Here is a 26,069-nt window from a genome sequence, read left to right as displayed (position 1 = left end):
ATATAAGAGGAAATATTGCAATTATTTCCCCTTATATTCTTTGGAACTTAAAATTATTAACTTCCAAAGAACTTAGAAATGTAAAAATTAGAACAGTAAAAATGGGGCTCCAGCTAGGGCTTACAATTCCGGGATCCCAGTCATTTTTTTCAGGTATTGATACAAAAAATACCGGTTTTTCGGTACTAATTTTAAAAAAAATAATTGCTTATAATTTAATCACATAAAGGTTATAAAATCACCTTTATGTGATTATGACGTTATCTCTACTAACAAATGTTCGATAAATCATCAATAGGACACCATGCAACATTGCAACCTGTCCACAATTCTTGGACAACTTCGTGTCTGACCATATCGTAACTCCCAAGTCCCATTCCTCCACTACTGACTTTAGTGACCAAGATGTAAGACTTTGCATTTTGCTGACTTAAAACATAGCTGCCACTTTTCTGACCATCCCGTAAGTCTATCTAGGTCACTCTGAAGAAGCTCTGCTTGGTGGCAATCATTAACTACTCTACTGATCTTTACATCATCTGCAAATTTAGACCTCACGCCCTCCATCCCTTCATAGATGTCATTTAAGATAATCAAAAACAACAGCGGTCCCAATACTGATCCTTGGGGAACCCCACTTCTTACATTAACCCAATCTGAGGAATAACCATTTACCACAACCCTCTGCCTAGTGCCCTCAAGCCATCATGCTATCCATCTAAGGATTTTCCCTATGATTCCAGCCTGCTTCAACTTATAAAGTAACCACTTATGTGGGACTGAGTCAAATGCTTTGCTGAAATCCAAATAAACAATGTCGAAATTATTCCTAAAGTCCAGCTCTTGAGTGACCTTGTCAAAATAGCTAACCAGATTATTTAAACATGATTTTCCCTTTACAAAACCATGCTGTGTATCCTACAGAATTTCATTTCCATCTAAATGATCCTGAATTCCACCCTTGATCATTGCCTCCATGATTTTCCCTACTACTGAAGTTAGACTGGCCAGTCGGTAATTTCCCGTTACACTCCTAGAACCACCTTTATGTTCCAATTTACACCAATCCAATGGAATCTCTCAGAGTCCAGTGATGCTCTCATAACTAGCCTCAATGCACTCACTTGCTGCCTCCTTTAAGATTATAGGATATATGCCATCAACCACAGAAGCCTTACTCGCCTATAGGTGCGAAAGTTCTCATTAAATAATCATTTGAAATTTCAACATCATTAATTACATTTTTTTCAACTTCATTTCCATAATATCTCATTGACACAAAGGGGTTTTTTTTATGTAAATATCGATGCAAAGTAACTGTTGAGTTCATCTGCAACTTCAGCTGTGGTACCTAATACTGTCCCACGTCCATTACATAAGGGTCCAATCTGATTTGCCCTTCTGTTCTTTGCATTTATATATGTGAAGAATTCCTTAACTGCACTCTTTGCTCTCTTCTTTATTCCTTATCCCCACTCTTTACTCTCTCCCAGACTCAGTAAAGATACTATAGTGAAAATTATACTTCGCTGAATAAAACGTCTTTCTCCTTCAGAAAATGATGAACATAATTCAACCATGAAAGACTAACGTGGAACAGAACATCAGTGTTCCGCAAATTCTTCATAAAATAAGAAATTGCCCAACTCCAATGAGATTTTAAAAGATGAACTTGAGTTGGAAATTAATGAAACACTTAACTATTTTTGCTAAAAAAGTTCAAAGCCTAGCAAATATGGACTGAGTTTGTCTACGATTATCTCAGTACAATAGTACCAGAATAGAATCCGAAGGGGCGTTTTCTGCCGCTAATCAAATACTGTATGTGCCAAAATTAGATCCATTTTAAACGATCACACTATTGATTACTTATGTTTCTTAAGAGCTCACTTTATTCGGACAGGTAGTGTGGATGCTTAAACATAACTAAACTTTGCAGTAACAATATGTATTTTTTTTTTTTTTTTTGCTTTTAGAATAACTGTATTTTAATGATTTTATCCACAATATTTATTATTGCAATAAAAGTTTATTTAAAACATGAATTCAAGTAATTACAGTACTTGTTTTTTTCCTTACTTTATTGCACCTAACTATCATCAAAATTTATTGAGAAAAATGTTTGTTTTTGGAATACTGGTGTTAATACCAGTATCCCAGTTTCATAAATTAAAAATACTGAAATATCGGTATTAAGATTTTGACCGGTATTGTAAGCCCTAGCTCCAGCCATGATAGGTGAAAGCAGTGCACTTGTTGGCAGGCTTAAAGAAACAAAACAATCTTATTTCCTATCACTGTATTATAGGAAATAAGATAAGAAAATAAGATAAGATAAACTGACCACCACTCAGTTCAGAAACAAAACAAATATTTTGTTTCTGAACTGAGTGGTGGCTTTCACTTTCTCCTGAGTGAAATGACCAAATTAGTTAATTTTCTGTGATCGAAATCAGCACTGTCACACAGGCAACTAAAACAGTTTTAAAAAGATTTTGATACTGAGTTTCCTGACGTGGTTGCTTACAACAACGTGAGGTGGTTGAGCAAGGGAAGAATGCTGAAAAGGATATGTAATTTAGGATGTGAAATTGAGTTTTTTGCAGCAGATTGAAGACAGTGATAAAACTAAATATTTTGCTGATATTTTGAAGGATGCCCACCATCTTTCCAATCTAGCATTTTTGGTTGATATTTTTACTTACATTAATGATCTAAACATTTGTCTCCAAGGAAAAGATAAAAACATCAGCGAACGCCATGAGTCTATCTTAAGTTACAAAAAGAAACTTCAGTTTTTCATTCAAGATGCAAGAAGTAATGAATTTATTTTCTTCCCCACTCTTAAAAATTTTCAAGATAAAGAAGTAACAAGTATGTATGAAACTGATGTACTATTAGAATTCTTAAATAAATTGAAAAGCAAGTTTGATCATAGATTCAAAAATCTGAAAGGCAAACAGTGTGCGCTACAATTTGCTGATAGCCCACTATCAGTAGAAACCACATCTGAATGGATGCAGGAAATAAAAGAATGGTTTGAAATTGATGACGCTCGATTTAAATTGTAAATGTGTGAATTTACAACAAAATCAAGCATTACTGAATTATTTAAGTCTACTACACAAAATTTTGGATACAGTTACATAATAACAAATATCCTGATATCACAACAGTGATTATAAAAATTCTAACAATGTTTAGGTCAACCTGATTTGTGAAAGTGGTTTTAGTTCATTAACATTCATCAAGTCAAGATACAGAAGCTCACTTACTGATGAAAATGCATAAAACCTCCTGTGAATCACACACACAAGCTATGGGCCTAACTGCAAGGATATAAAGAGCGATTCGAAGTGTCACTTTTCTCACTGACTGATGATTGGCCCACCAGAGATTCAACAGTCAAGTTTAGTGAACCTTAACTTAAATTTAATTGAAAACCATGGCCCTAGACCATTACACTACTCCTATCAACCCCTTTGTGCAGTAGGTTTCAAGAGCCTCATGTTGAGTATACCACATTCAGCCATCTGCATGGTAAAGTTGGAAACTCATTCTTCAGAGTACGCAACTATTTCCAGTCAATAGCCCTGCTCCCATGTGCCCACTACACACATTTGTTTGTGATGGTTCAATCAGCAGGGGTACTCTGCTGCAACAGTCCAACCAAGTGCCCCTTTTGCTGGACTATAATAATTTGGCACAACAATCATCACTCTCCCCCCACAAACTCTGAACCCGTATATGATAATTACGTAAGTGATAATTTTTTATTGCAGGATATGGCAATACAGAGGGTCCTTGCACATGAATGGCATGCACTTGACAGCATCATAGCAGTAGACATTTCAACTCACTTTAAAATGAAAAATGTAAACAGAACTCAGTGTCTTAGAATAATTTAATAGCTTCCTCCACCACAAAGGGTAATAAAATAAGACTTGATAATAAAAACTCATGCTCCTGCTATCAGAGGAAAGGGGAGATCTAGCAACTGACCTTGAGCTACTAATTAACCTCCGGATGGTAGCTACCATTTGTTTAATGCCCTACACTAATGTCAAAGTAGGACTTTCACACCAACTAATGAGTTTTAACAATTATATGCAATTTTTACTGTATCCTGACTAGAGATGCATGCAGCTGAAAAACTCAAACCGATCAAGCTATAACCATCATCCAGTCATTTTTACCTTACCACTGACATGTGAAAACTCCCATTCGGTCAATGAAAATTACAGCTGCCACATGGTTTTATTATCCTGCAATAAAATTTGAGGATAATAAACCACATTGGCCCAATGTGTTCATTTGAAACAAGAGTTACATATGAAAAAAGTAAAAACTTAATATACAAGTTATGTATGATATAATAATTACAGCGATATAAAGTTTATTTCTTTTGGCAAAAATGCTTTGTAATAGGCAAAATGTTAATAAATTACACCTCAGATATTTTAAGAGTTAAAAATTATTCTCACTTACTGTGCATCACTGGTTTTTTTTTTTTTTTTGTATAGCAGGGGAAAAAAAAAAAACAGGAGAAAAATTTAACTTTTCATATCTAAAATTTAAACAATTTATAGCATAATTTTTTTTATTTTGTATATCAAATTATAAGTAATGTTTAAAATACAATAGATAACAAGAATTTAACATTAAAAAAAAAACAAATTTTTAAAAAATAAATACTGTAATAAATTATGATATTTTAATACACAAGAAATATATATGTTTTAACAACATTCCTTACCTTCTGGAATAGTCTAAAATTGACTTCAGTTTTGAGATCGCCATCTGTGTGGAAATCTGAGTGAGATACTATAGGTTTGAAAAGCTTGAGTGAATTAAGTGATGGTGGTCATAACGACAAACTAAACGATGTGCGGGCTGTAGAACAGGTGCAAAAATTTCCTTTCAGCCAAAGAGTAACTGATTGTTGGAACAAATCTCCATCTGGTGTTGAATTACACAATAATTTGTCCATCCCCTCTAATTAGAGGGAATGGACAGGTGAGCTGAATAGTTTTTTTTTTTTTTTGGTTAATGTGGTATAAGCTTACTTCCTTGTATAATTAATTTAATAATACTATTATTTAAATTAAGAAATGACAGTTATGGACTGGACATAAGAAAATCCAATTATAGACAAAGGGTTATTAATTGCTAGAATAAATTATCATCCAATCTTGTGGAATGAATTTATTTTTTTTTAAGCTGATGATGCCTTTATCAATTTGCCTTTATTAATACTAATACTAGTCCCTTGCAATTATAATCTCACCTCCATAGGTTGCTAACAAATCAGAATGATTTGTTAGCAACCTATGGAGGTGAGATGAATGTTCAGATATGTTATTTTGGATGGGTTATTTGGTTATTATGTTCAGATATGTTATTTGGGATAGATACAGTTCTGTTACTCTAGTTTTTCTTCAAACACAGTAACCCTCAATGAATGTGCAAAAATGACAAGTTATCTAATCTAGAAACCAAGTTTCTAGCATCCACAGTTTGAACCAGAACTGAAACAGTCCACAGTGCCCATAACCTATGATATGGGCAACATTTTACGGTGCACATGTTCTTTAATTTTGTAAGCATTCCCACAAATCATTACAGTGGCTCAAGGTAAGTTAAATGCTTAGCCAATGTGTATATCAAATTGTTTTAGTTTTCTAATTTCACTACTGAAGAGATAGCTTTCCATGACCTTTTTTTGTGTGTGTACAAAATGTGACTGAAAGTTTCATGGACTAGGGCTGTAAATAACAGATATTCAGAGGCTACTGTGGGTTGTGCCCCCCTCACAAAAGCAGTCTCCTTGGCACTTAAACAATAATGCAAGCCAATTTTCCAATTATAGAAGCATTCCTGGAGATTTTTTTTTCATGTCTGCAGAACATTTGGTGCATTTTCTTAGTTCACTTCAGGGTTTTAATGGTATTAATGAAAGTATATCAGGCTTAATGTCTAAGTTTGCAGATGAAACAAAAGTTGCGGGATTGTTAATGACAGTAATCAGGGTAAGTGACTGCAAAAAGATCTAAAAAATTTGTTAAATTCTTTCCCATTTAGCAGAAATATCATTTTTGGAAAGAAACAGAAATCACATGAGAACAAGGGAGTTGAGGAAGCAAGGGGACCAGATATTCAGCCCAAAATTCGATCACAGTGCGAGTAGGGTGGTGCATTATCTTGATACAGAGCCCAGCTCTTGTCATATCAAAGTTCAGGCTGTTTCTTATTCAATTTTTCATGCCTCAAATATATTTTACAGAATTGCTGATTCACTGTCTGACATGAAGGAAGTTAATTCACATTGAATGATGTCCAAAGGAATCAAAGAAAATTATCACTATATTTTTAAATATTTGAGAAACTCTTGTCTCTTTCTTTCTGGTAGCAACAAACCTCAACACCCACTATGAAGACTGGGCATTTGTTTCGGGGTCATAAACACAGAATGTCTTTTCAACTTTAATGATTGAAATTAGAATAATTTCCAGTGCAACCAATAGTTTCTAACACACTTGAACATGTCATCTTTTCTGGTGCTTGATTAGAATTCTAAGAATGAATTTGGCAGAAACATGCCATATCTGCAAATCTTCAGTTAAGATGGACCAAAATGTGAAAAACATCGATTCTACTTAAGTGACTAACTACTTCATGACCAACTAGGTTGGTAAGCATGAGATCATATGATGTCAGCAATTTTTGAAGTGAGAAGTGAGATAGAATCATTTTGGACCGATTCCCAGCCATCTTTAATTTAGCATACCACTAACAAAACGGGTGCCCCGTAGCCAGGTAGGCAGGAGCAGCAGTGCGTAGCACATGCTTCTTGATTAGACCAGGGTTCGAGCCCGTCACCACCAAATACAGAGGATGCAGAAAGGTCAGGAAATGACCACCGCATATTCCCGGAGCAATATGGCCTTAGTTGCTAATGCTCCTAAAAACCAAATAACAACAACTTACAAAACTCTTGCTGAAATATAGTTCCAAAAGGTTTCTCTTAACAATTTGATAGTTTTTATAGCCAAATTCCCAATTTTTGCATAATTTAATGCACATTCATAGCTAAATTTTTTCATACAATTTTCAATCCATGAAATCTGGCAAAACAGAAACTCATGTCTGCACTCAATGACTATGCAGGACTGTTGCAATGTATGAGTACAGAGTAAGGGGTATGATGTGTAAGATTAAATGTCTTCATACCCACTAGACATAACACATCTATTTCTAGTCTGGTGCATGACAGCATTAGTCCTTGAACTTTTCAAATCACAGTATGAAGCTGAATGATCATTTTCCAGACATTTGTAGAATATGAGGTGACGTGCAAACTACTTGTATGTATATCACTGTTTCAATATACAATAAACTTAGAGAATTAGAACACAATTACTCCACATGTAGAATTGCATAGCAGTACAACAAACAATGCACTCTACCTCAAATTAGTAGAGAAAAACCATTCTGGCACATTTTTTAATTTTTGTAATTTTGTTATAGGAGAAATCTGAGCTTATCCTGAAAATTATCTTATAAAATGCTGATATACAGAGGCAAATTTACAAAAACATTTGAAAGTTGCTTAGAGATACTTAAAAATTAAATTTGTTCTGGTACAAGAACCGCACAGAGCATAACATGTTAATTTGTTTTTTAATTATATATATTTCAGAATATGATAATCTGAACATTACACCTTTCTAAAAAATTTATTTTAAAAGGAGGAACATATCAAACTACTTTATAGTAGTTTGATATGTTGAAAATTTGATATGAAAATTTGACATCAATCCGTTTCTACTAATTATGTATCAGACTTAGATCAGAAAAAGGAACCACTAGGTAGCAGTAATCACAGTCTACTGATGTGGGATTTACGTAAAGCTGTAACTACCATCAGGAGTAAAGGGAAGGGTTTTTGCTTTGGTAAAAGTGACTACAATGGTCTCAGAGATTTTTTAGGTTCTATACAATGGGACCAGCTGATGGTGTTACCAACAGCAAATTCTAAATGGGAAGCATTCAAGGAAGTATTCTTGGAAGCTATTGGCTTTTTGTTCCAACATTAATAAATACTGCTTTAGGTTCAGGCCCAACTGGATGTCAGATGAACTAATGAGACTTGTGGCAGAGAAGAAAAATGAATGGGATGTACATAAATTGTCAGGGGACACAGAAGCTTATGGTAGATACAAGCTAGTCTGTAATCAAGTCACAAAAGTGGTTAGGCATGCAAAGGAAGATTATGAAAAATCTTTGGCAAAGGATGCAAAGAAAAACAGCAAAGACTTCTTTACTTACATAAACTCTAAAAGGAAGGGGATGAATCAGATTGGTCCACTTGATATCAATGGTTTGACAGTAGATAATCGTTCTCAGATAGCTGCCAAACTAAATAAGTATTCTGCATCTACATTCACACATGAGTTATTAAAGGCGGAGAGGTCCAGACATTTATCAAACTGTAACAGAGAGTTAAATGATTTTGTAATAACTGACAGCAAAGTGGAAGAGAAATTGCTGAAGTTAAACATAAGAAATGCACCTGGGATGAATGGAATCTATCCAGTTATATTAAAGGAGGCAGCAAAGGAAGTAAGCAAACCCTTGACCATAATTATGAGAGCATCCTTTGACTTCGTTGAAGTCCCCACGGACTGCAGATATGCAAATGTATCTCCAATTCACAAAGGGTTACAGAAGTAATTACAGAACTGTTATAATTTGACTTCTGTTCCAGAGAAAATAATAGAGTCACTGGTTAAAGAAGCATTGTAGGATCAATGAAACAAAACTGAAGCAATAATTCAGACACAGCATGGGTTTGTCAAGGAGAAGTCTTGTCTGACCAATTTGATTGGATACTATGATGTTTTTTTTTTTTTTTTTTTTGATTTGGTAGTTGTTGGCGCATCGGCTTCTGTGGCCATATTGCACCTCCCAAGGTTTTTGCAGTACTTTGATCCAAGCCCGAGGCGGGAATCGAACCCGCGACCTTTGGGTTGCCGGGCAGGTACTTTACCCACTCGGCTAGCCCGGTCGGCTAATACTATGATGTGATCACAAAGGAACTGGATGCTAAAAATAATTTTGATATCATATATTTGGATTTCAGGAAAGCTTTTGATACTGTTGCAATTGGAAAACTACTGTACAAATTGGAGCATTATGGCATTAAGGGCAAGTTGCTACAATGGAAAAAAGTACGGTTGAGTGGGAGAAGACAGAGTGGTGGTCAATGGGTACTGCTCTACATGGATTAATGTTATTAGTGGTGTCCCTCAGGGTTCGGTGTTGGGCCCATTTTTTTTTTTTTTTTTATATTTATCAATGATATTGATCAAGATATATCAAGCTTAATGTCAAAGTTTGCAGATGACACAAAGGTTGGCAGGGTTGTTAATAACAGCAGTGACAGTATGCTGCTGCATGCAACAGGATCTGGAAAAGTTGGGTAGATAGGCTGAGATGTGGCTACTGAAGTTTAACATTGACAAATGCAAAGTACTGTACATTGGGCACTAAGCCCAAAGAAATGTACCAACTATGTGGTATTACAATCAGGGTGGTGCAGAATGAAAGCGATCTTGGGGTAATTGTGCAGTCAGATATGAAGTTTTCTGATCAGTGCAGACAGGCTGCCAGAGTAGGTCATGGGGTCTTGTCAAGGATAAACATGAATTTTGCGAGAAGGGATAATGAGATCTCCAACGGATCACAGCCTAAAAAAGTGTGCAGCTTGTGAAGTGTTTGCCGAGCTCTCTGGAGCGGAGCATGACGTTGCCATGGGGAATGTCTTTGTGTGTGCACGGTGTGGGGGGTGTGGGGGGTCGGGCGGCGGCTCGGCGTTGTTATGGGCCTGTATGAGAGTTTGAAGGACAGGGTGGATGCCCTCGAAAGATCTAAATTGAGGGGCCCACAGGCTCTCAGCTGGCCACATCGGCGACGGAGCTTGCACTGGAGGGCAGAGTGCGCTGGTCCCTCAGGAACTAGTGGTTGTTGGGGGCTCTGTTGTCGGGGAGCATGCTTTGTGGGGGGGAGCGGGGCCGGTGTGTGTCTGCTGGTGGCAGGGGTTGATGGCGTTGTGGAGCGGATGTCGTCTTTTGGGGGGCGCGGGGGGGGTGATGTAGTTGTGCATGTTGGCACTGGTGGTGTTGGGAGTGGGGGACTGGCAGAGTTGCTTGACAGGTGCAGGGCACTGTTGGGCAGGGGCCGGGAATTGGGGTTGAATTTGGGGGTGTCTGCGGTTCTGCCCAGACACGATAGAAGGGAGTGTATGATGGGAGCCTTGTCGATCGGTTTGGCCCTGGAGGGGGTGTGCGGAGCTCGGGGGGGGGGGGGTAGAATTTTTTTCGGCCTGGGCTGTGCTTGTTGACGGGAGGGACTGCTTCTGTAGGGATGGGATGCAGTTGGGTGGAAGGGTGCGGGAGTGTTTGCTGATGCTGTCGAAGCAGCAGCGGGTTGGTCGGGGGGCTGCCGGCTTGGGAGGATACAGGGACTGGTGGTTTAGCAGTGGCCGTAGGCAGAGGTGAAGGTGGTTCTTGCGTGGCTTCTGTTGGAATGGGTAGCGACCTGGAGCGTGGGGTGTTGGGGGTTTCAGGGACGGATGGCAGTCATCCTGAAATAGGTGGGTATATGAGATGTGTTGGGGTGACTGGGAGTGGGAGTAGGGGCGTGTATGCTTGCGTGTGTACCAGTGCTGGAGGTGTGGTAAGTGGGTTTGATGGATTTGAGGTGTTGGTCGGGACATCGGAGGCGGATGTTGTTGGGATGGCGGAGACATGGTGTCGCACAGATGTGGGGAGTGCTGAGCTGGAGTTTGGGGAGTGCAGTGTGTGCGGGGGGGGGGGGTGTTGTGCTGTTGATTGGGAGAAGCATAGAATCAGGGGAGGTGCATCCAGTCGATATAGATGAGCAGTGCATTGTTGGGTCAGTTTGGTGTGGCATGGGCGCTGCGGGGGCGGAGATGGGAGTGGGAGTGTGTTGTAGGCCTGATGACTCGGATGAGTGCAGTGAACAATTGTGCAGGGAGGTGGAGTGGGCTAGTGAATCGGAGTGTCTTATAGTGGGGGATTTCGGCTTCCCGGATGTTGGCTGGAGCTTGTGGGTTGGTCACTTGCACACTGGTTGGACTTTTGTGGATTTGTTGGATGATTGTTTTCTGCAGCGGCGTGTTCGGGAGGCAGCCGGAGAGAGTGGTGCTCTTGATCTGGTTGTCAGCGGTGGTTGTTCGTGTATTGGGAGTTTGCGGATTGGGGAGCCGCTGGGTGGCGGTGGTCGCGGTGTGCTGATGTGGGATTTGCTTAGGGATTTAATTGCCGTCGGGGGTGAAGGAGGGGGTTTTTGCTTCCGTAAGGGTGAGTGCAGTGGTCTCCGACAGTTTTTGGGTTCTGTGCGGTGGGATAGACTGACGATGTTGCCAACAGTAGGTTCTGGGTGGGAAGTGTTCAAGGAATTAATCGTGGAAGCTGCTAAAAGTTTCATACCTATTGAGAGGTGTTGTTCGGGGTTTGGGCCTGGATGGTTGTCTAGTGGACTAGTGAAACTCGTAATAGAGAAGAAAAATGCATGAATAAAGAAAGAAGAATAATTTATATGCATGGAATGCATATAAATTGTCAAGCGACTCCGGGGCCTGTGGCAGATGTGAGCTGGTCTGTGATCGGGTGGCGGGCAGATTGTGAGGAATCATTGGCAGGGGATGCTGAGAGGGGCGGCAGGGATTTCTTTACTTGTGTGGGCTCTGGAGGGGGGGGGGGATGAGTCTGATTGGTCCGCTTGACGTAGATGGTTCGACTGTTGATGGTCCTGCTCAGATGGCAGACGGGCTGAATGAGTGTTTTGCATCTACATTCGCACATGAGGAATTGTTAAGGTTTGAAAATGGCAGAGGGTTATCAAATTGTGGCAGGATACTTAAGTGATTTTGGAGTGACTGAGACGGGGTGGAGGAGAGGTTCTTGAGGTTGGGCATAGGTGGGGGGCGCCTGGGGTGGATTGGATTGGTCCAGTTGTATTGAGGGGGGGGGGGGGGGGCAGCAGGGCAACTAAGCGGGCCCTTGGCCGTCGTTGTGGGAGCGTCCTTGGACTCGGGGGGGAGGTTCCCACGGATTGGGGATGTGCGGGTGTGTCCCCGGTTCACAGGGGGGTTCAGGGGTGGCACGAGTGATTGCGGACTGGTTGGTTTGGCTTCTGTTCCAGGTGAAGTCACTGGTCAGATGTATTGCGGGGTCGTCTGGACAGGACTGCAGCAGTGGTTCGGACGCAGCATGGGTTTGTTAAGGGAAGGTCTTGTCTGACAGATTTGATGGGATATTGTGATGTGGTTGCAGGGGAGCTGGATGCGGGGAGTAATTTTGATGTCGTGTATTTGGATTTCGGGAAGGCTTTTGGCGCTGTTGCGCATGGGGGGCTGTTGTACAGGTTGGAGCAGGGTGGTACTGGGGGTAAGTTGCTGCAGTGGATGGAGGGATGGTTGGGTGAGGGAGGACGGGGGGGGGGTCGATGGGTGCTGCTCTTCTTGGACTGGTGTTGTTGGTGGATTCCGGCGGGGTTCGGTGTTGGGCCCACTGTTGTTTTGTGTGTTTATCAATGATGTTGATGAGAGTGTGTCGGGGTTTGCAGATGATGCGGGTGTTGGCAGGGTTGTTAATGACAGTAATGGCAGTGTGCTGCTGCAACAGGATCTGGATAGTTTGGGCGGATGGGCTAGGGGGTGGCAACTGAGGTTTGGCCTTGACAAGTGCGTGGTGCTGCATGTGGGTGGAGGTGGCCCCAGGGAGACGTACCAGCTGTGTGGTGCTACACTTGGGGTGGTGGAGGGTGAAAGAGGCCTGGGAGTGGTTGTGCGGTCAGATATGGGGTTTTCTGGGCGGTGCGGACGGGCTGCCAGGGCGGGTCATGGGGTTTTGTCGGTGATATGTAGGAATTTTGCTGGCAGGGAGGGGGAGGTGATTATCCCTCTGTGTGGGGCAATGGTCGGGCCATGCCTTGGGTGCTGCGTGCAGGTCTGGAGGTCTCGTTTTAGGAAGGATGTAGATTTACTCAGCTGGACAGGTATTTCGAACGAACAGAGGGGTGAAGTGGAAGTGGTTATTTTTTATTTATTTATTTATTATTATTTTTTTTTTTTTTGGCTGATGCTGCATAAGCTTGCTTTCTTGCATCAAATGCCTCTACTAATGCTTAAGAAAGGCTTAAGTTCTGCAAATTGCAGCTTCTGGGGACTAGGCACCTGCGAGGCGATCTGATTGTGTATAAGACCTTGAATGAATTAACTGAGAAAAAAAAACAGTTATAGAATAGATGTACAGAAGTTTGTCTTTAGCCAGTGGATAGTTGATTGCTGGAATGAACTTCCATCTGTTGTTGTTGTGGAAATTGATAGCTTAAATAAATTCAGGGCAAACTAGACAAACATATGGAATGAACGGATCATTGAAATGGGAATGGTTTTGTTTTGTTTTCTTGGCTGATGCTGGAGAAGCTTGCTCTCTTGCATCATGTGCCTCTACTAATCCTAATGCCTCTCTCTGCTTACCTCTCGAATATGTTGCTGTAGAAAGCAATCCTCCAATAAATCCACAAAAGTCTTGCTAGCTTGTGAATGACAAACCCACAAGTTCCAGTCAATATCTGGAAAATTAAAATCACCCATTACAAGGCATTCTGATATACTAGCCCACTATTTCTCTGCACAACTGTTCATTGTACTCATCAGAGTCATTAGGCCTATAACACACTCCTACTCTCACTTTCCTTTTCCCAGTGTTTATGTCAGACCAAACAGACTGAACATTGCACTGTTCATCCATGTCAACTGGATGTACTTCCTTAGATTTAGTGTTTAACTAATAGCACAGCCCCTCCTCCCTTCTTACCTTATCTATCCTTTCTGTGCACATTGTATACCCCAAATTCCAATTTTGTACTGCTTATAGCTGTTTGACTGCATGTCTAATATCTCAACAATATCTGCCTTTGATGTCTTGATCACTACTTCAAATTCATCAAATTTATTTTCTATACTTTGTTTTTGTTTTTTTTTAATGAAAACCCTAAATACGAGAGGTATTAGAACCTATAGTACTTAGTACTGTGCTTCGGTTGGAGGTTGAGAAGATGAAAGAAGATATTTGTTGACATTAGAATTGAACTTCTGTAGACTGTAATTTTCAGGAAATACATATGAAGGAAGGTTGTTCCAGAAAACAGCAGTTGAATGAATAAATGAGGAAGATGAAAAGTGGGTTCTGTCAGTTTGAAGTTGGACATTCAGTGGATTTTGGCTGGTGGCAGCATATGTTCAGACTGTATTGAAAGAGAGAGTGGGAATTATAGAAGCCAATTCATAGGAACAGTGCCCATGGAAGAATCTGTAGAAAAGGCATACAGCAGAAACAGTCTATGAGACAGAGAGTGGACAGAGTCTGTTAGAGATGAGTCATTAATTAACCTAACTGCCCTCTTCTGAATGGAATCTAGAAGCCTGAGAGAGGTTTTGGGGGCACCACCCCAGATGTGGTAACAATATTCCATGGTAGGGCAGTTTTGTGATTTGTACCGAGTGAACAGCTGTTTGGAAGAAAAGTAACACAAGCAAAAGAGAAAATCAAGTTTTTTAGATGCAGAGGAAGCAATATTTGTAATGTGTTGTGCCAAGAGAGATTAGAAGTCAGTGGAATCCGCAAAAGAGATATATCATCTTGCCTAGAAATCGGAGTGTCACCAAAGATAAGCATAGGAGCAGAAGAATCCTTTTTGCAAAGTTTATCTGAGTTTTAGAACGATTGAAATCAACTAAGTTGTCTTTGCCCAACAGGAAAATTACTTGGAGATAGGCATTTAAGGAAGTTGAAGCTGATTGAGCAGGGCAAGGTTTCTCTAAATGGAAAGTGGAATGCAATGTGCTATCATCGGCAAAACTATGGATAGGATTTACAGTCAATGGAAGGATATTATGATGTGGTTACAAAGGAACTGGATGCAAAAAATAATTTTGATATCATATATTTGGATTTCAGGAAAGCTTTTGACACTGTTGCGCAGGGAAGACTATTGTACAATTTGGAGCAGAATGGTATTAAGGGTAAGTTGCTACAATGGATAAAAGGATGGTTAAGTGGGAGAAGACAGAGGGTGGTAATCAATGGGTGCTGCTCTTCGTGGACTAATGTTATTAGTGGAGTCCCACAGGGTTCGGTGTTGGGTCCACTGATGTTTTGTATATTTATCAATGATATTGATGAAGGTATATCAGGCTTAGTCGAAGTTTGCAGATGATACAAAGGTTGGCAGGGTTGTTAATGACAGTAATGGCAGTGTGCTACTGCCATTACTGTCAGGCTCTAGATAATTTGGGCAGATGCGCTAAGAAGTGGCAACTCAAGTTTAACCTTGACAAATGCAAAGTACTGCATATAGGTAGAAGTAACCCGAGAGAAAAGTACCAACTGTGTGGTACTACACTTAAGGTGGTAGAAAATGAAAAAGATCTGGGAGTAATTGTGCAGTCAGATATGAAGTTTTCTGAGCAATGCAGACAGGCTGCCAGGGCAGGTCATGGGGTTTTGTCAACGATATATATGTATTTTGCTAGCAGGGAGAAGGAGGTGATTGTCCCTCTGTATAAGGAAATGTCAGGCCACGCCTTGAGTACTGCGTACAGGTCTGGAGGACTCATTTTAGGAAGGATGTAGATTTACTTGAGCATGTACAGAGAAGAGCAACAAGATTGGTGAGGGGAATGAAGGGATCCTTTTACCAAGAGAGGCTTAAGTTCTGCAATTTGCAGTGGCTGGACACTAGGCACCTGCGTGGTGATCTGATTGAGGTGTATAAGACCTTAAATGGGTTGAGCACACTGAATTCTGATGGGATCCTTCCACTTGTTCAGATTACGAACCTAAGGGGGCATAAATTCAAATTAAGAAAAGACATGTAGAATAAATGTGCGGAAATTTGCATTTAGCCAGCGGGTGGTTAATTGTTCTGGAACAAACTTCCATCTGTCGTTGTGGAAGTTGATAGGTTAAATAAATTTAAGGAGGAACTGGACAGGCATTTGGAGGGAATGGTGTGATTTTTTTTTTTTTTTTTTTTGGCTGATGCTGCATATGCTCATACACTTGCTTTCTTGCATCATATGCCACTACTACTCTCAGAGAGCCTCTGAGATGTCAAGAGCAACTGTGTTTCAGCAAACTTGGACTGAATTTGTCCATAAATGTGTAACATAAGTCAGAATATCACCAATGGATCGACACTGATGGAATCCATACTGCTGATCGTTGATCAGACGGAAAGTTTCTAGGTAGTTTAAGAGTTGGCTGTTAATTGATTTCTCCATTACTTTAGAAAGAGTAGAAATAATTGCAATAGGATGATAACTGGATGGAAGGGATTTGTCACCCTTTTTAGGAACTGGCTAAATATCAGCAAATTTCCAACCAGAAGGAAAAACACCTTTGGAATAAGAAAGTGAAAAAAGGCGGCTAAGAACAGGAGTAAGTTCAAGAGCATGGGTTTTGAGAACAAGTGGAGAAATACCATTAGGACCTGGAACTTTCTGAGCATCATGTTTCATCAAAATCCTTCTGACATCATTTTGATGGAAGAGGAAGCATTGAATGGAGCATGTTGGGAATGGTGGGAGGTGTTTTACCAAGATCATTAATACAAGAGTTGGAAGGAAAATGGAATGCTAGCAGGTCAGCTTTATTCTTGGCTGAAGAGACAGCAGAACCATCTGGTTTTGACAGAGTTGGGAGCAGAGATGGGCAAAAGTTACGGCCAATAGCTTTGGCAAAAAACCAGAATGCTCAGCAACCATTAGGGCAAGAAGTAAGTTTTCTACTCTTAGCCTGTTCAAACTCTAGTTTGGACTGATTAATAACTGCTTTACAATTGTTGCGTGATTTGGTGTAGGCAGAAAATGACACTGAAGAATTAGAAACAAGCCAATTATGATATGCAACGTTTTTCTCTTGAACAGTCGTAGTACATTTATTGGAAAACCAAGGTTTAGATAAAGTTGAGACTTTAAAGTGGAGTGTGGGATAAAGGATTCCATTCCTAATAGAATAATTTCACTGACACGATCTGAGCAAACGTTGACATCAGAAGTTTCGAAACAGTAATCTGACCAAGGAAAAGAAGAAAAAAAATCTCACAGGTCATTCCATTTTGCATTCTTCTAATGACAAACAACACGAGGTTGGGAACAGCCATGAGATAAAGACTCCATTAGAGAAGAAATAATCACCAAATTGTGATCTGAGGTGCCTAAAGGACCACTCACTTCGACCATGTACTTAGAAGGGTTGTTTGTGAGAAAAAAGATCAAGCGTGTTGGCTGTATGGTTAGGATTGTCTAGTATTTTGGTAGATAATCGAACAATCTGTGTGAGATTATTAGTAATTGCAAAAACCTCAGCACTTCGACCAGCTGGAGTTGTGAACATTAAAATCACAAAGGAAAATTATCTCACTGTTAAGGAAGTTGGACTGGAGAAAGTCAAGTTGCAAAGAGCGGAAGTCAAAGAGCTCCAAGTGATTAGTGGAGTTGGTTTGTTTGTTATTTGGTTTTTACGAGTATTAGCAACTAAGGCCATATTGCTTCGCAGATATGCGGTGGTCATTCCCTGACCTTTCCTCATCCTTCGTATCTGGTGGTCACAGGCTCTAACCCCAGTCTAATCAAGAAGCGTGTGCTACGCACTTCTGCTCCTGGCTATGGAGGTGCCCTAGTGGAGTTGGGAGAACAGTAAAGACAACAGATGAATTTGACTCAATGAGGTAGAGAGATTTTAAGCTAGAGAAGATCAAAAAGAGTTGGTTCCAAATTACCAAGTCTCTGACATTGAATATCAGAACAGATGTATGCACAAGTACCACCTTTGAGGCAAAAGGAATCATACAGCGAATAATTTGAGCAACTGAGATGAGCAGTAGTTGAGTCAACCAATAATTGAGATTCTGTCAGAAAAAGTACATTGGGGTTTAACAGACTGCAAGTGGAAATGGACATTTTTGAGATTAGAATTGAGACCACGTATATTTCTGAAATGAACTAGGAAGTGTTTGGGAGGTTTAGATCTTTTTGCAGATAAGCTTACTCTATTAGTTTGACAATTCATGGTGTATTCAATAGTAAGAAAAAGTGTGTTAGACATGCTGTATGAAGTAATGAAATTTTTGGATATGGCATACACATAGTAAGAATATACCCAGATCCTTGACTTAACGTGGCCTCAACAATGCCTCCCGCATGCACACTACTCAGACTCCCTCCAGTCACTATCTGGCATAGTAGAAGTAACAAGATTATACACTAGCTGATCCGGAAGACCCCTAAAGAGTTACCAATAGGTTTGGTCTGGTGTACTAACTAGTGGCTGGCCTGCGAACACTGTTTTCGAGCTGTACCCTCAAAATGTAAGGAAAACTTGATCTCGCCATGATGTCCATCATAACCTCAAAAGTCATCAATCATACTGCATGATGGAAGTGATGTGGAAGGGTTGACCGGAACTTAGCTTTGGAGACTAAACATGGGTTCCACCACTTAAAGCCTCCAATAAGCAAATTGGTGGTATTGCACCGGTTGATGAGAGTCATCTACCACCTAATATTGCCTGGTAACACAGAAGGGTGGCATTCCTCCATGTGGTGTGGGTGCCACACCTCGACTCATGCTTACGTTGGTTCACACCTGGGTGGTCATCCACAGTGCGCTTGTGCATGGGGGGTTATACCCAAGATTACTAACAGTCCTACCATCGTGAAGGTGGAAGCAGAGGATTTGGCTATCACAGACCATCTGGACTTCGTCGAAATTGGGTCCACTTCATTTGAGTGTCACCCGAATATCAGTTCCATCAGCGTTTTAGACTCTGAGGTAGCAAGTACAGCTTGTCTGGCATATCTGAGAGAATGTGTGACAACCTCAAGGACCTTAGCATGGTGTACATGTAAGTATACATGCATCTGTTCTTACTCTTAGTTACCCTAACACAGGCCATGGTTTTACTTGTTCCATGATGACTACCAGCAGCTCTTGGAATCCCAAGCAACTTGCTCTCTAGGCTGCTGCTCATTCAATAGAAACAGTGTAAGAGTCACTTTCGCCTCTGCCTGTGGCTACTGTTATTCTTTTAGTCTGTGAATCCCCCCAAGCTAGCAGTTTTCTGACCCACCTAACACTGCCTCGATAGCATCAGCAAATATTCTTACACCCTTTCTATTTAAGTGTATCCTATTGCTGTAGAAGCAGTATCTCCTGTTAGAAGCAGTATAATCCTCCCAAGCTAGCAGTTTTCTGACCCACCTAACACTGCCTCGATAGCATCAGCAAATATTCTTACACCCTTTCTATTTAAGTGTATCCTATTCCTGTAGAAGCAGTATCTCCTGTTAGAAGCAGTATAATCCTCCCAAGCTAGCAGTTTTCTGACCCACCTAACACTGCCTCGAAAGCATCAGCAAATATTCTTGAACCCTTTCTATTTAAGTGTATCCTATTCCTGTAGAAGCAGTATCTCCTGTTAGCAAGCACCACATTGAAAAAAATTCTACCCCACGAGCCTTGCACAATCTCTCCAGTGCCGAATTGAATGACAAGGCTCTCATCACATACTCCTTCTTATAGTGTCTGGGCAGAATTGCAGACACTTTCAAGTTTAATCCTAACTTGCAACTTTTTTTCAGCATTGACCTGTACTTGTTAAGTAAATCTGCAGATCTCTTACTCTTAAGGTCATTAGTGCCAACATGTACAACAATATTGACCGTTCCAGAAACTTCCAATATTCAAAGCCATTGCACATGCCAGATTGTATAAACTGAGTCGTATATACATATACAAGTAAGATTGTCAACTTTAAAAACTTTCAGTTATATTTTAAAAAAGGCTATAATCATCAATTAACAAAAATACTGATATAAACAGCAAAAGCTACTAGAAAAAAGACCTGTGAGAACACAGAACATTTCATTTCAGTGCATATGCCACAATGCCATTCATTCTTCCAATCAGCGCATATACCAACAACACAACCTCCACTGCTTCAGCAGCTGACAAACAAACAGCATGCTTACACTAAAATTCCCTCCCATTGATGACCTCTCCTGACATGCTGTTACTGTGTTTTCCCATTAACTTACATGATTCATTTAAGCTGCATGAAGGTGCTGGTTGCTGGAAAGCAGGCCAATTAAGTTCTACATCCAAGCACCCTAAGATGTTTTCAGAATTTAAACAGACTTGATTTAGTTTTAGAAAAAACATCCTCTGCATTATTAACGACGTAAGTAAATATGAAAGCAACCACGAGGAAGTGATATTCACTAAAAACAAATACAACCTGGAGAAGGCAGAAGGATCTATAAAAAATGAAAAGGCATAGGGGGTAACCAGATTTATGTATTTTTATAATGCTGAACAAATATGGCATGACCATGCTCTGTATGCCTGTTTTTGTACAATGATAAGATTAATCTTTCCCTGTTTTTTCACATCAGTCTGTCACTAAAATTCCCTCCCATTGATGACCTCTCCTGACATGCTGTTACAGTGTTTTCCCATTAACTTACATGATTCATTTAAGCTGCATGAAGGTGCTGGTTGCTGGAAAGCAGGCCAATTAAGTTCTACATCCAAGCACCCTAAGATGTTTTCAGAATTTAAACAGACTTGATTTAGTTTTAGAAAAAACATCCTCTGCATTATTAACGACGTAAGTAAATATGAAAGCAACCACGAGGAAGTGATATTCACTAAAAACAAATACAACCTGGAGAAGGCAGAAGGATCTATAAAAAATGAAAAGGCATAGGGGGTAACCAGATTTATGTATTTTTATAATGCTGAACAAATATGGCATGACCATGCTCTGTATGCCTGTTTTTGTACAATGATAAGATTAATCTTTCCCTGTTTTTTCACATCAGTCTGTTAGGAAACTGTCAATTTTATATTTTTAACTGTTGTTATAGGTTATACTGAAAGAATTCTCTAACCTGTAAGTAACTCTGTCTTGTACAATTTGATATAATTTATAATTGTACTGTTTTATTTAATAAAACTATTTTTTCACCTTAATATGCCTTCTGTATAATCATTTCATTATCTTCCTAATAAAGTGCTTTAACAGCTTGCAACTGAACTTGAATTATATTTGATCAACGTTTTATTTCCGAATTAAAAACCTTATTTAATGGTCGAAAAATATGTTTCTCATTCGGATGATTTCAACTATGTTTCAATTATAGCATCTTTTATTGAATAAAATCTCTAACAAATTGCAAAACCTAATCCAAACCACAAAGGACAAGTTTATAATTCGTTGGCAGGATGATACAGTCTGGCAGGTAGCATCTACCACACCCAGGGATGACCATCAAGCTTGCAGACTATCTAACATAACTTGCTGCTTTCCATTGATCTATGGTCCAAAAACCGTAGGTCTTACGACATGCTAGAGAGCATCTGGCATTAGTCAAAGTGATTAGCAGATTGTAGATGGCTGCACAACTGCAGTAACCCATATCATGCCACATACTGTGCACTGTACTAGTGCTGACATGTGTCCAATCATCTCACTGGGGCCTGTGTGTGCTACAACAATGTTGACCTGCTTTCTGAGTGGATGATTCTTTGCAGGGCTTTCCTGCCCCATTCCTTCAGCTTTGGGGATTTTCCCGAGTTGTTCTGTGACAGTTTCAACGCCAGTCAGCTTCCATTTTCAGATCACATCACCAATTGTCCACAGGGATCTTCAGTGCTGTGAAAGTTCATGTACGAATAGACTTCAGCATTCATCGTTTTGTCTAAAACAACCAATGGACCCAGGCCAACCATGAAAAACAGCCCCAGAACATTATGCTGCCTATGCCCAACTTAATTGTTGGTAGTTAACTTCTCTGGACATTCACCACACCCTGGCACTTGTCAAACTGGTAGATCATGTACTGTGACTCATCACTTCAAAGCACAGTTTTCATTGATCTACAGGTTGAGAATGGTGGGCCTCACACCATCTGGAATTAGTAGGGGTGATTAGAGGCTTGCAGATGGCTACACAACCATGGTAACCCATATCATGCAGTATCCCCATTATCTCAGTGAGGGTTTGTGTGTGTGTTGCAACAATGTCGACCTGTGTTGTGAGGGAAATTCTTTGCATGGCTATTCTTTCCTGTTCTGTCAGTTTTAGCACTTCATATTTTCACCAATCATCTTCCATTTGCAGATTGCATAACCAACTGTTGACTTAGGGATCTTTGCTGCCTACAAAATGTCATGCACTGATCAAATGCTTGCATGGTGCTCTATTATTATTAAATGCTAGAAGTCTGTTAAATCCATTGATCATGGCATCTTGTATTTACAATCTTACTACTGTCTCCTTGAAGGCCTATGGGCATATTTATAGTTATCTGACAAGTGGTGCCTGGAAGAATGTGACCAAATATCGACAGAGGCAACTATCAACGGAGGGGTGTCCAGGTATTAATGGATGGGCAGGGTAGATGTCAAAATCTCCTGTTTTTAGAATTTGTTATTTTTATTTTTATTTTTATTTGTTATTTGCTTTTAAACATGTATTTTAAACATTTTAAAGTATGTTCTTAACTGGTATTATTTTTATTTTAATCATATACTTGTACAAGAAATGTACAGTCAGTCCTCATATAACACGTGTTTACACTACAAGAATTCGATCATACACGATTTATAAATAGGGGAACGATATCTTATATAACACGAACCGAATTCGCTTATGCATGATTCGCCTTTGTGTTTACAAGAAATGGCAGTAGAACGCGGAATCACCCCAACCGAACGCAACACAATAGGAATGAAGAGAAGATTCTGAAAATGTATTAATGTTTTTTATATCAGTGAAGGGGAAACACATTTCACCATAATAACATAAAAACCAACACAATTCCAGTTATCGGTATAATCGCAAATGCAATTAGATCGAGTTTACTACCAGTTTATAACAGATTCCACTAGCAGAAACGCAACTGGAAATTGTTTTTATTGTTTTATGGTAGTAACCCCTAGAAATGTGAGGTGTTAATAGTGTATCTCTGCCCTTATGGTGTTGTTTATTCAGTTGCTATACGCGGACAGCTTTGTTTATGTGTATTAACCGTGCCTCCTCGTTTTGTAATTACGCTTTATTCCCTAAAAATTAGTAAAATACTTAAAAGGTGTGAAAAGGAAGCGTCCTGGTGAAGACACTGCAGATTCAGAGAGAGAAAAAAAAACGCAATATCGATAAACAGAGGCGGACTGAGTCAAAAATTCTTACCCGGGAAAATTTATAGTGGCCTCACTACGGTTTATGGCCAAAATCACACCGGCCTCCGGCCCACCGGGGTTTCCCCAGTAAGGCTTATGGCCAGTCCGCCTCTGTCGATAGAGAAAAAAATATGAAATTGTCAAACGCTTTGAGCGAAATGAAAGACCATGTGATATTGCACGTGCTACAGACCTAAATTAGGCAACACCGAGAATTACAAAGAATGCGGAGAAAATAAAAACAACTTTCATAGCAGGAACAATTCAAAGTGTAATTAAAATCCATTAGATTAAGACACAAAGAATTGGAAGAGATGGAACGACTGTCATCTGTTAGGATAGAAAATCAAACAAAAAACAAGTTTGCTTACGATAGAAGCAAAAGCATTAGCAATATTTTATTATGTAATAGTCATAATAAAATACGTATTTTATTACGATTATTTATTGTGTTTGGTAATGTTTTGGTTACAAATGTGTGTTCAATCTTGGGTGGTCGGCACCTAACCCTATTTTTCCCATAGGGCCTGTTGTTTATATTGCACGATTTTCATTGCACAAGGGTTTCTAGAAACACAACTATCGTGCTATACGAGGACTGACTGTATTTTAAAGTCTAAGCAAGAATTATTTATTTATTTTTTTTTTTTTTTTTTTGGTAGTTGTTGGCGCATCGGCTTCTGTGGCCATAGTGCACCTCCCAAGGTTTTTGCAGTACTTTGATCCAAACCCGAGGCGGGATTCGAACCCATGACCTTTGGGTTGCCAGGCAGGCACTTTACCCACCTGGCTAGCCCGGTCGGTGCAAGCAAGCAAGCAAGATTTATTCATGTATCTAGTTCCTGATATCTAAGGGTTTTTTGGTCATTGAAATAAGTTATCCTCCAAATTAAGTTTGGTACAGTTTAAGATGAACTGGATGGTCACATTTTGGGAAAAGAAAAGGCATTAGTAAAAGAGATTTTTATTTTTTGTTTTGGCAGATGCAGGAAGTTTGTTTCCATATATCAATTTGCTATTATAATATTACTACTTCAAATAATCTAGTGTCATAGAACAATATGAATGTAGCTTTCTCCTTCTGTTCTTTACACTTTGTCAGCTTTCTCCATTGCCTTCTGCCTCTTGGGATCTGCCATTCTGTATACAGCCTACCAACTTAAAAGATTCCCAAACCTGCCTTAAAATGTCGAGATTTGATGTACCTGTAAAACTATTGGAAGTACAAATACAGTAAAGATAATGAAGCAATGAAGCAAATGTAATGAAGCAAAGGTAAAGGTAATGAAGCAAAGGTATGGGCAGCAACAAAACAAGATGTTTTGATGCTGCCCATAAGTATAAGGAATTCAGGCATAAGTGTAATTACCACAATAATTCCTCTGTTATGAAGCTATGATACGGAAAGAAGTCCTCCTTTTCATTTGTTAAATAGAACTACTGTTTTTTTTTTCTTTTAATTAGCACCAGAGAATTTATTTATTGATCACACCTTATTCTATTATATAATTGTTATCTTGATTTTTTTACATCTAGGACACTCGCTAACTGATTGTACTTTTCTAAATGTAAATGGTACAACAATATCTAAAGCATGGTACTTACATACATTGCAAGTTGGACCACCCCAACCAGGCTGACAGTCACATTCCTCAGGTGTCAAACATGTACCATGGATACAGGCATTAGAACAAAATGCTGCAATAAAGCACAAGACAGCAAATTTATTATAATACTATGTATTACTTTCTTATATATATATATACATACACAGTCGAATTCATTTATAACAAGCATAGTTATAATGAGAGTTCAGCTATTGCAAGTAAAGAGAGGAGAGGTGATTGGGAATGGGTTTTTTTTTTTTTCTTTATGGAAACTCCAAACACGAGAGCTATTAGAACCTATAGTACTTAGTGCCGTGCATGGGTTGAAGGTTGAGATGAAAGAAGATATTTGTTGACATTAGATTTTAACTATTGTAAATTGTAATTTTCAGGAAATAAACATGAAGGAAGGTTGTTCCAGAAAATGAAAGTTTCTGGAAGTTGTTCCAGAAAATGAAAGTTTCTGGAAGTTGTTCCAGAAAATGAATAAATGAAGAAGAAGAAAAGCTGGTTCTGTGAGTTTGAAGTTGGACAGTAAAAGATGTTGCCTGGTTGCAGCATGTGTTCGGACTTTGGAAGAGAGAGTGGGGATTATAGAAGCTAATTCAGAACTGTTCCTGTGGAAGTAGCTATAGAAAAGGCATACAGCAGAAACATGTCTATGAGACAGAGTGGAGAGACTCTGTTCGTGAAGAATCATTAATTAACCTAACTGACCTATTTTGAATAGAATCTAGAAGCCTGAAAGAGGTTTTGAGGGCAGGGTCCAGATGTGAGATCAATATTCCATGGTAGCACGGATTTGCGATTTGTACAGAGTGAACGGCTGTGTGGAAGAAAAGAGACGCTGAGAATGATAGAAAAAAACCCAGATTTTTAGATGCAGAGGAATTAATATTTGTAATGTGCTTATGTCAAGAGGGATTAGCCTAGATGATCTTGCCTAAAAATCAGAGTGCCATGAGATCATCAAGGTCTGTCTGGGAGATGTTGATCCCAGGTGGCAAATATACCAAAAAAAAACTGAGAAGAAACTACAAAGAGGAGAATAGCAACTGCATCTATATGGTGGTTGCAAGAGGAATTACTTTAAAAGGGGGATGGTTGATCACTAGAATGGTGAC

The 26,069-nt window shown here is 39.5% G+C and overlaps 1 protein-coding gene across 4 annotated transcripts in view; it reads right to left on the bottom strand.

Annotated features, from left to right (window-relative positions):
- The window catches only part of LOC150080269 (uncharacterized), a 604,576-nt gene that overhangs the window by 430,398 nt on the left and 148,109 nt on the right, over positions 1–26,069 (bottom strand). For all 4 annotated transcript variants that reach the window (XM_090381639.1, XM_090381640.1, XM_090381641.1 and 1 more), the window contains one exon: positions 24,944–25,036. In XM_090381639.1, coding sequence (XP_090237765.1) covers positions 24,944–25,036 — 93 coding nt within the window. The remainder of the gene's footprint in view (positions 1–24,943; positions 25,037–26,069) is intronic.

Source organism: Mastigoproctus giganteus, chromosome 9 (genome assembly GCF_048544385.1).
Source record: "Mastigoproctus giganteus isolate SK-2022 chromosome 9, ASM4854438v1, whole genome shotgun sequence".
NCBI classification, from domain to species: Eukaryota; Metazoa; Arthropoda; class Arachnida; order Uropygi; family Thelyphonidae; genus Mastigoproctus; species Mastigoproctus giganteus.
This window is presented reverse-complemented; position numbering and strand designations above follow the sequence as displayed.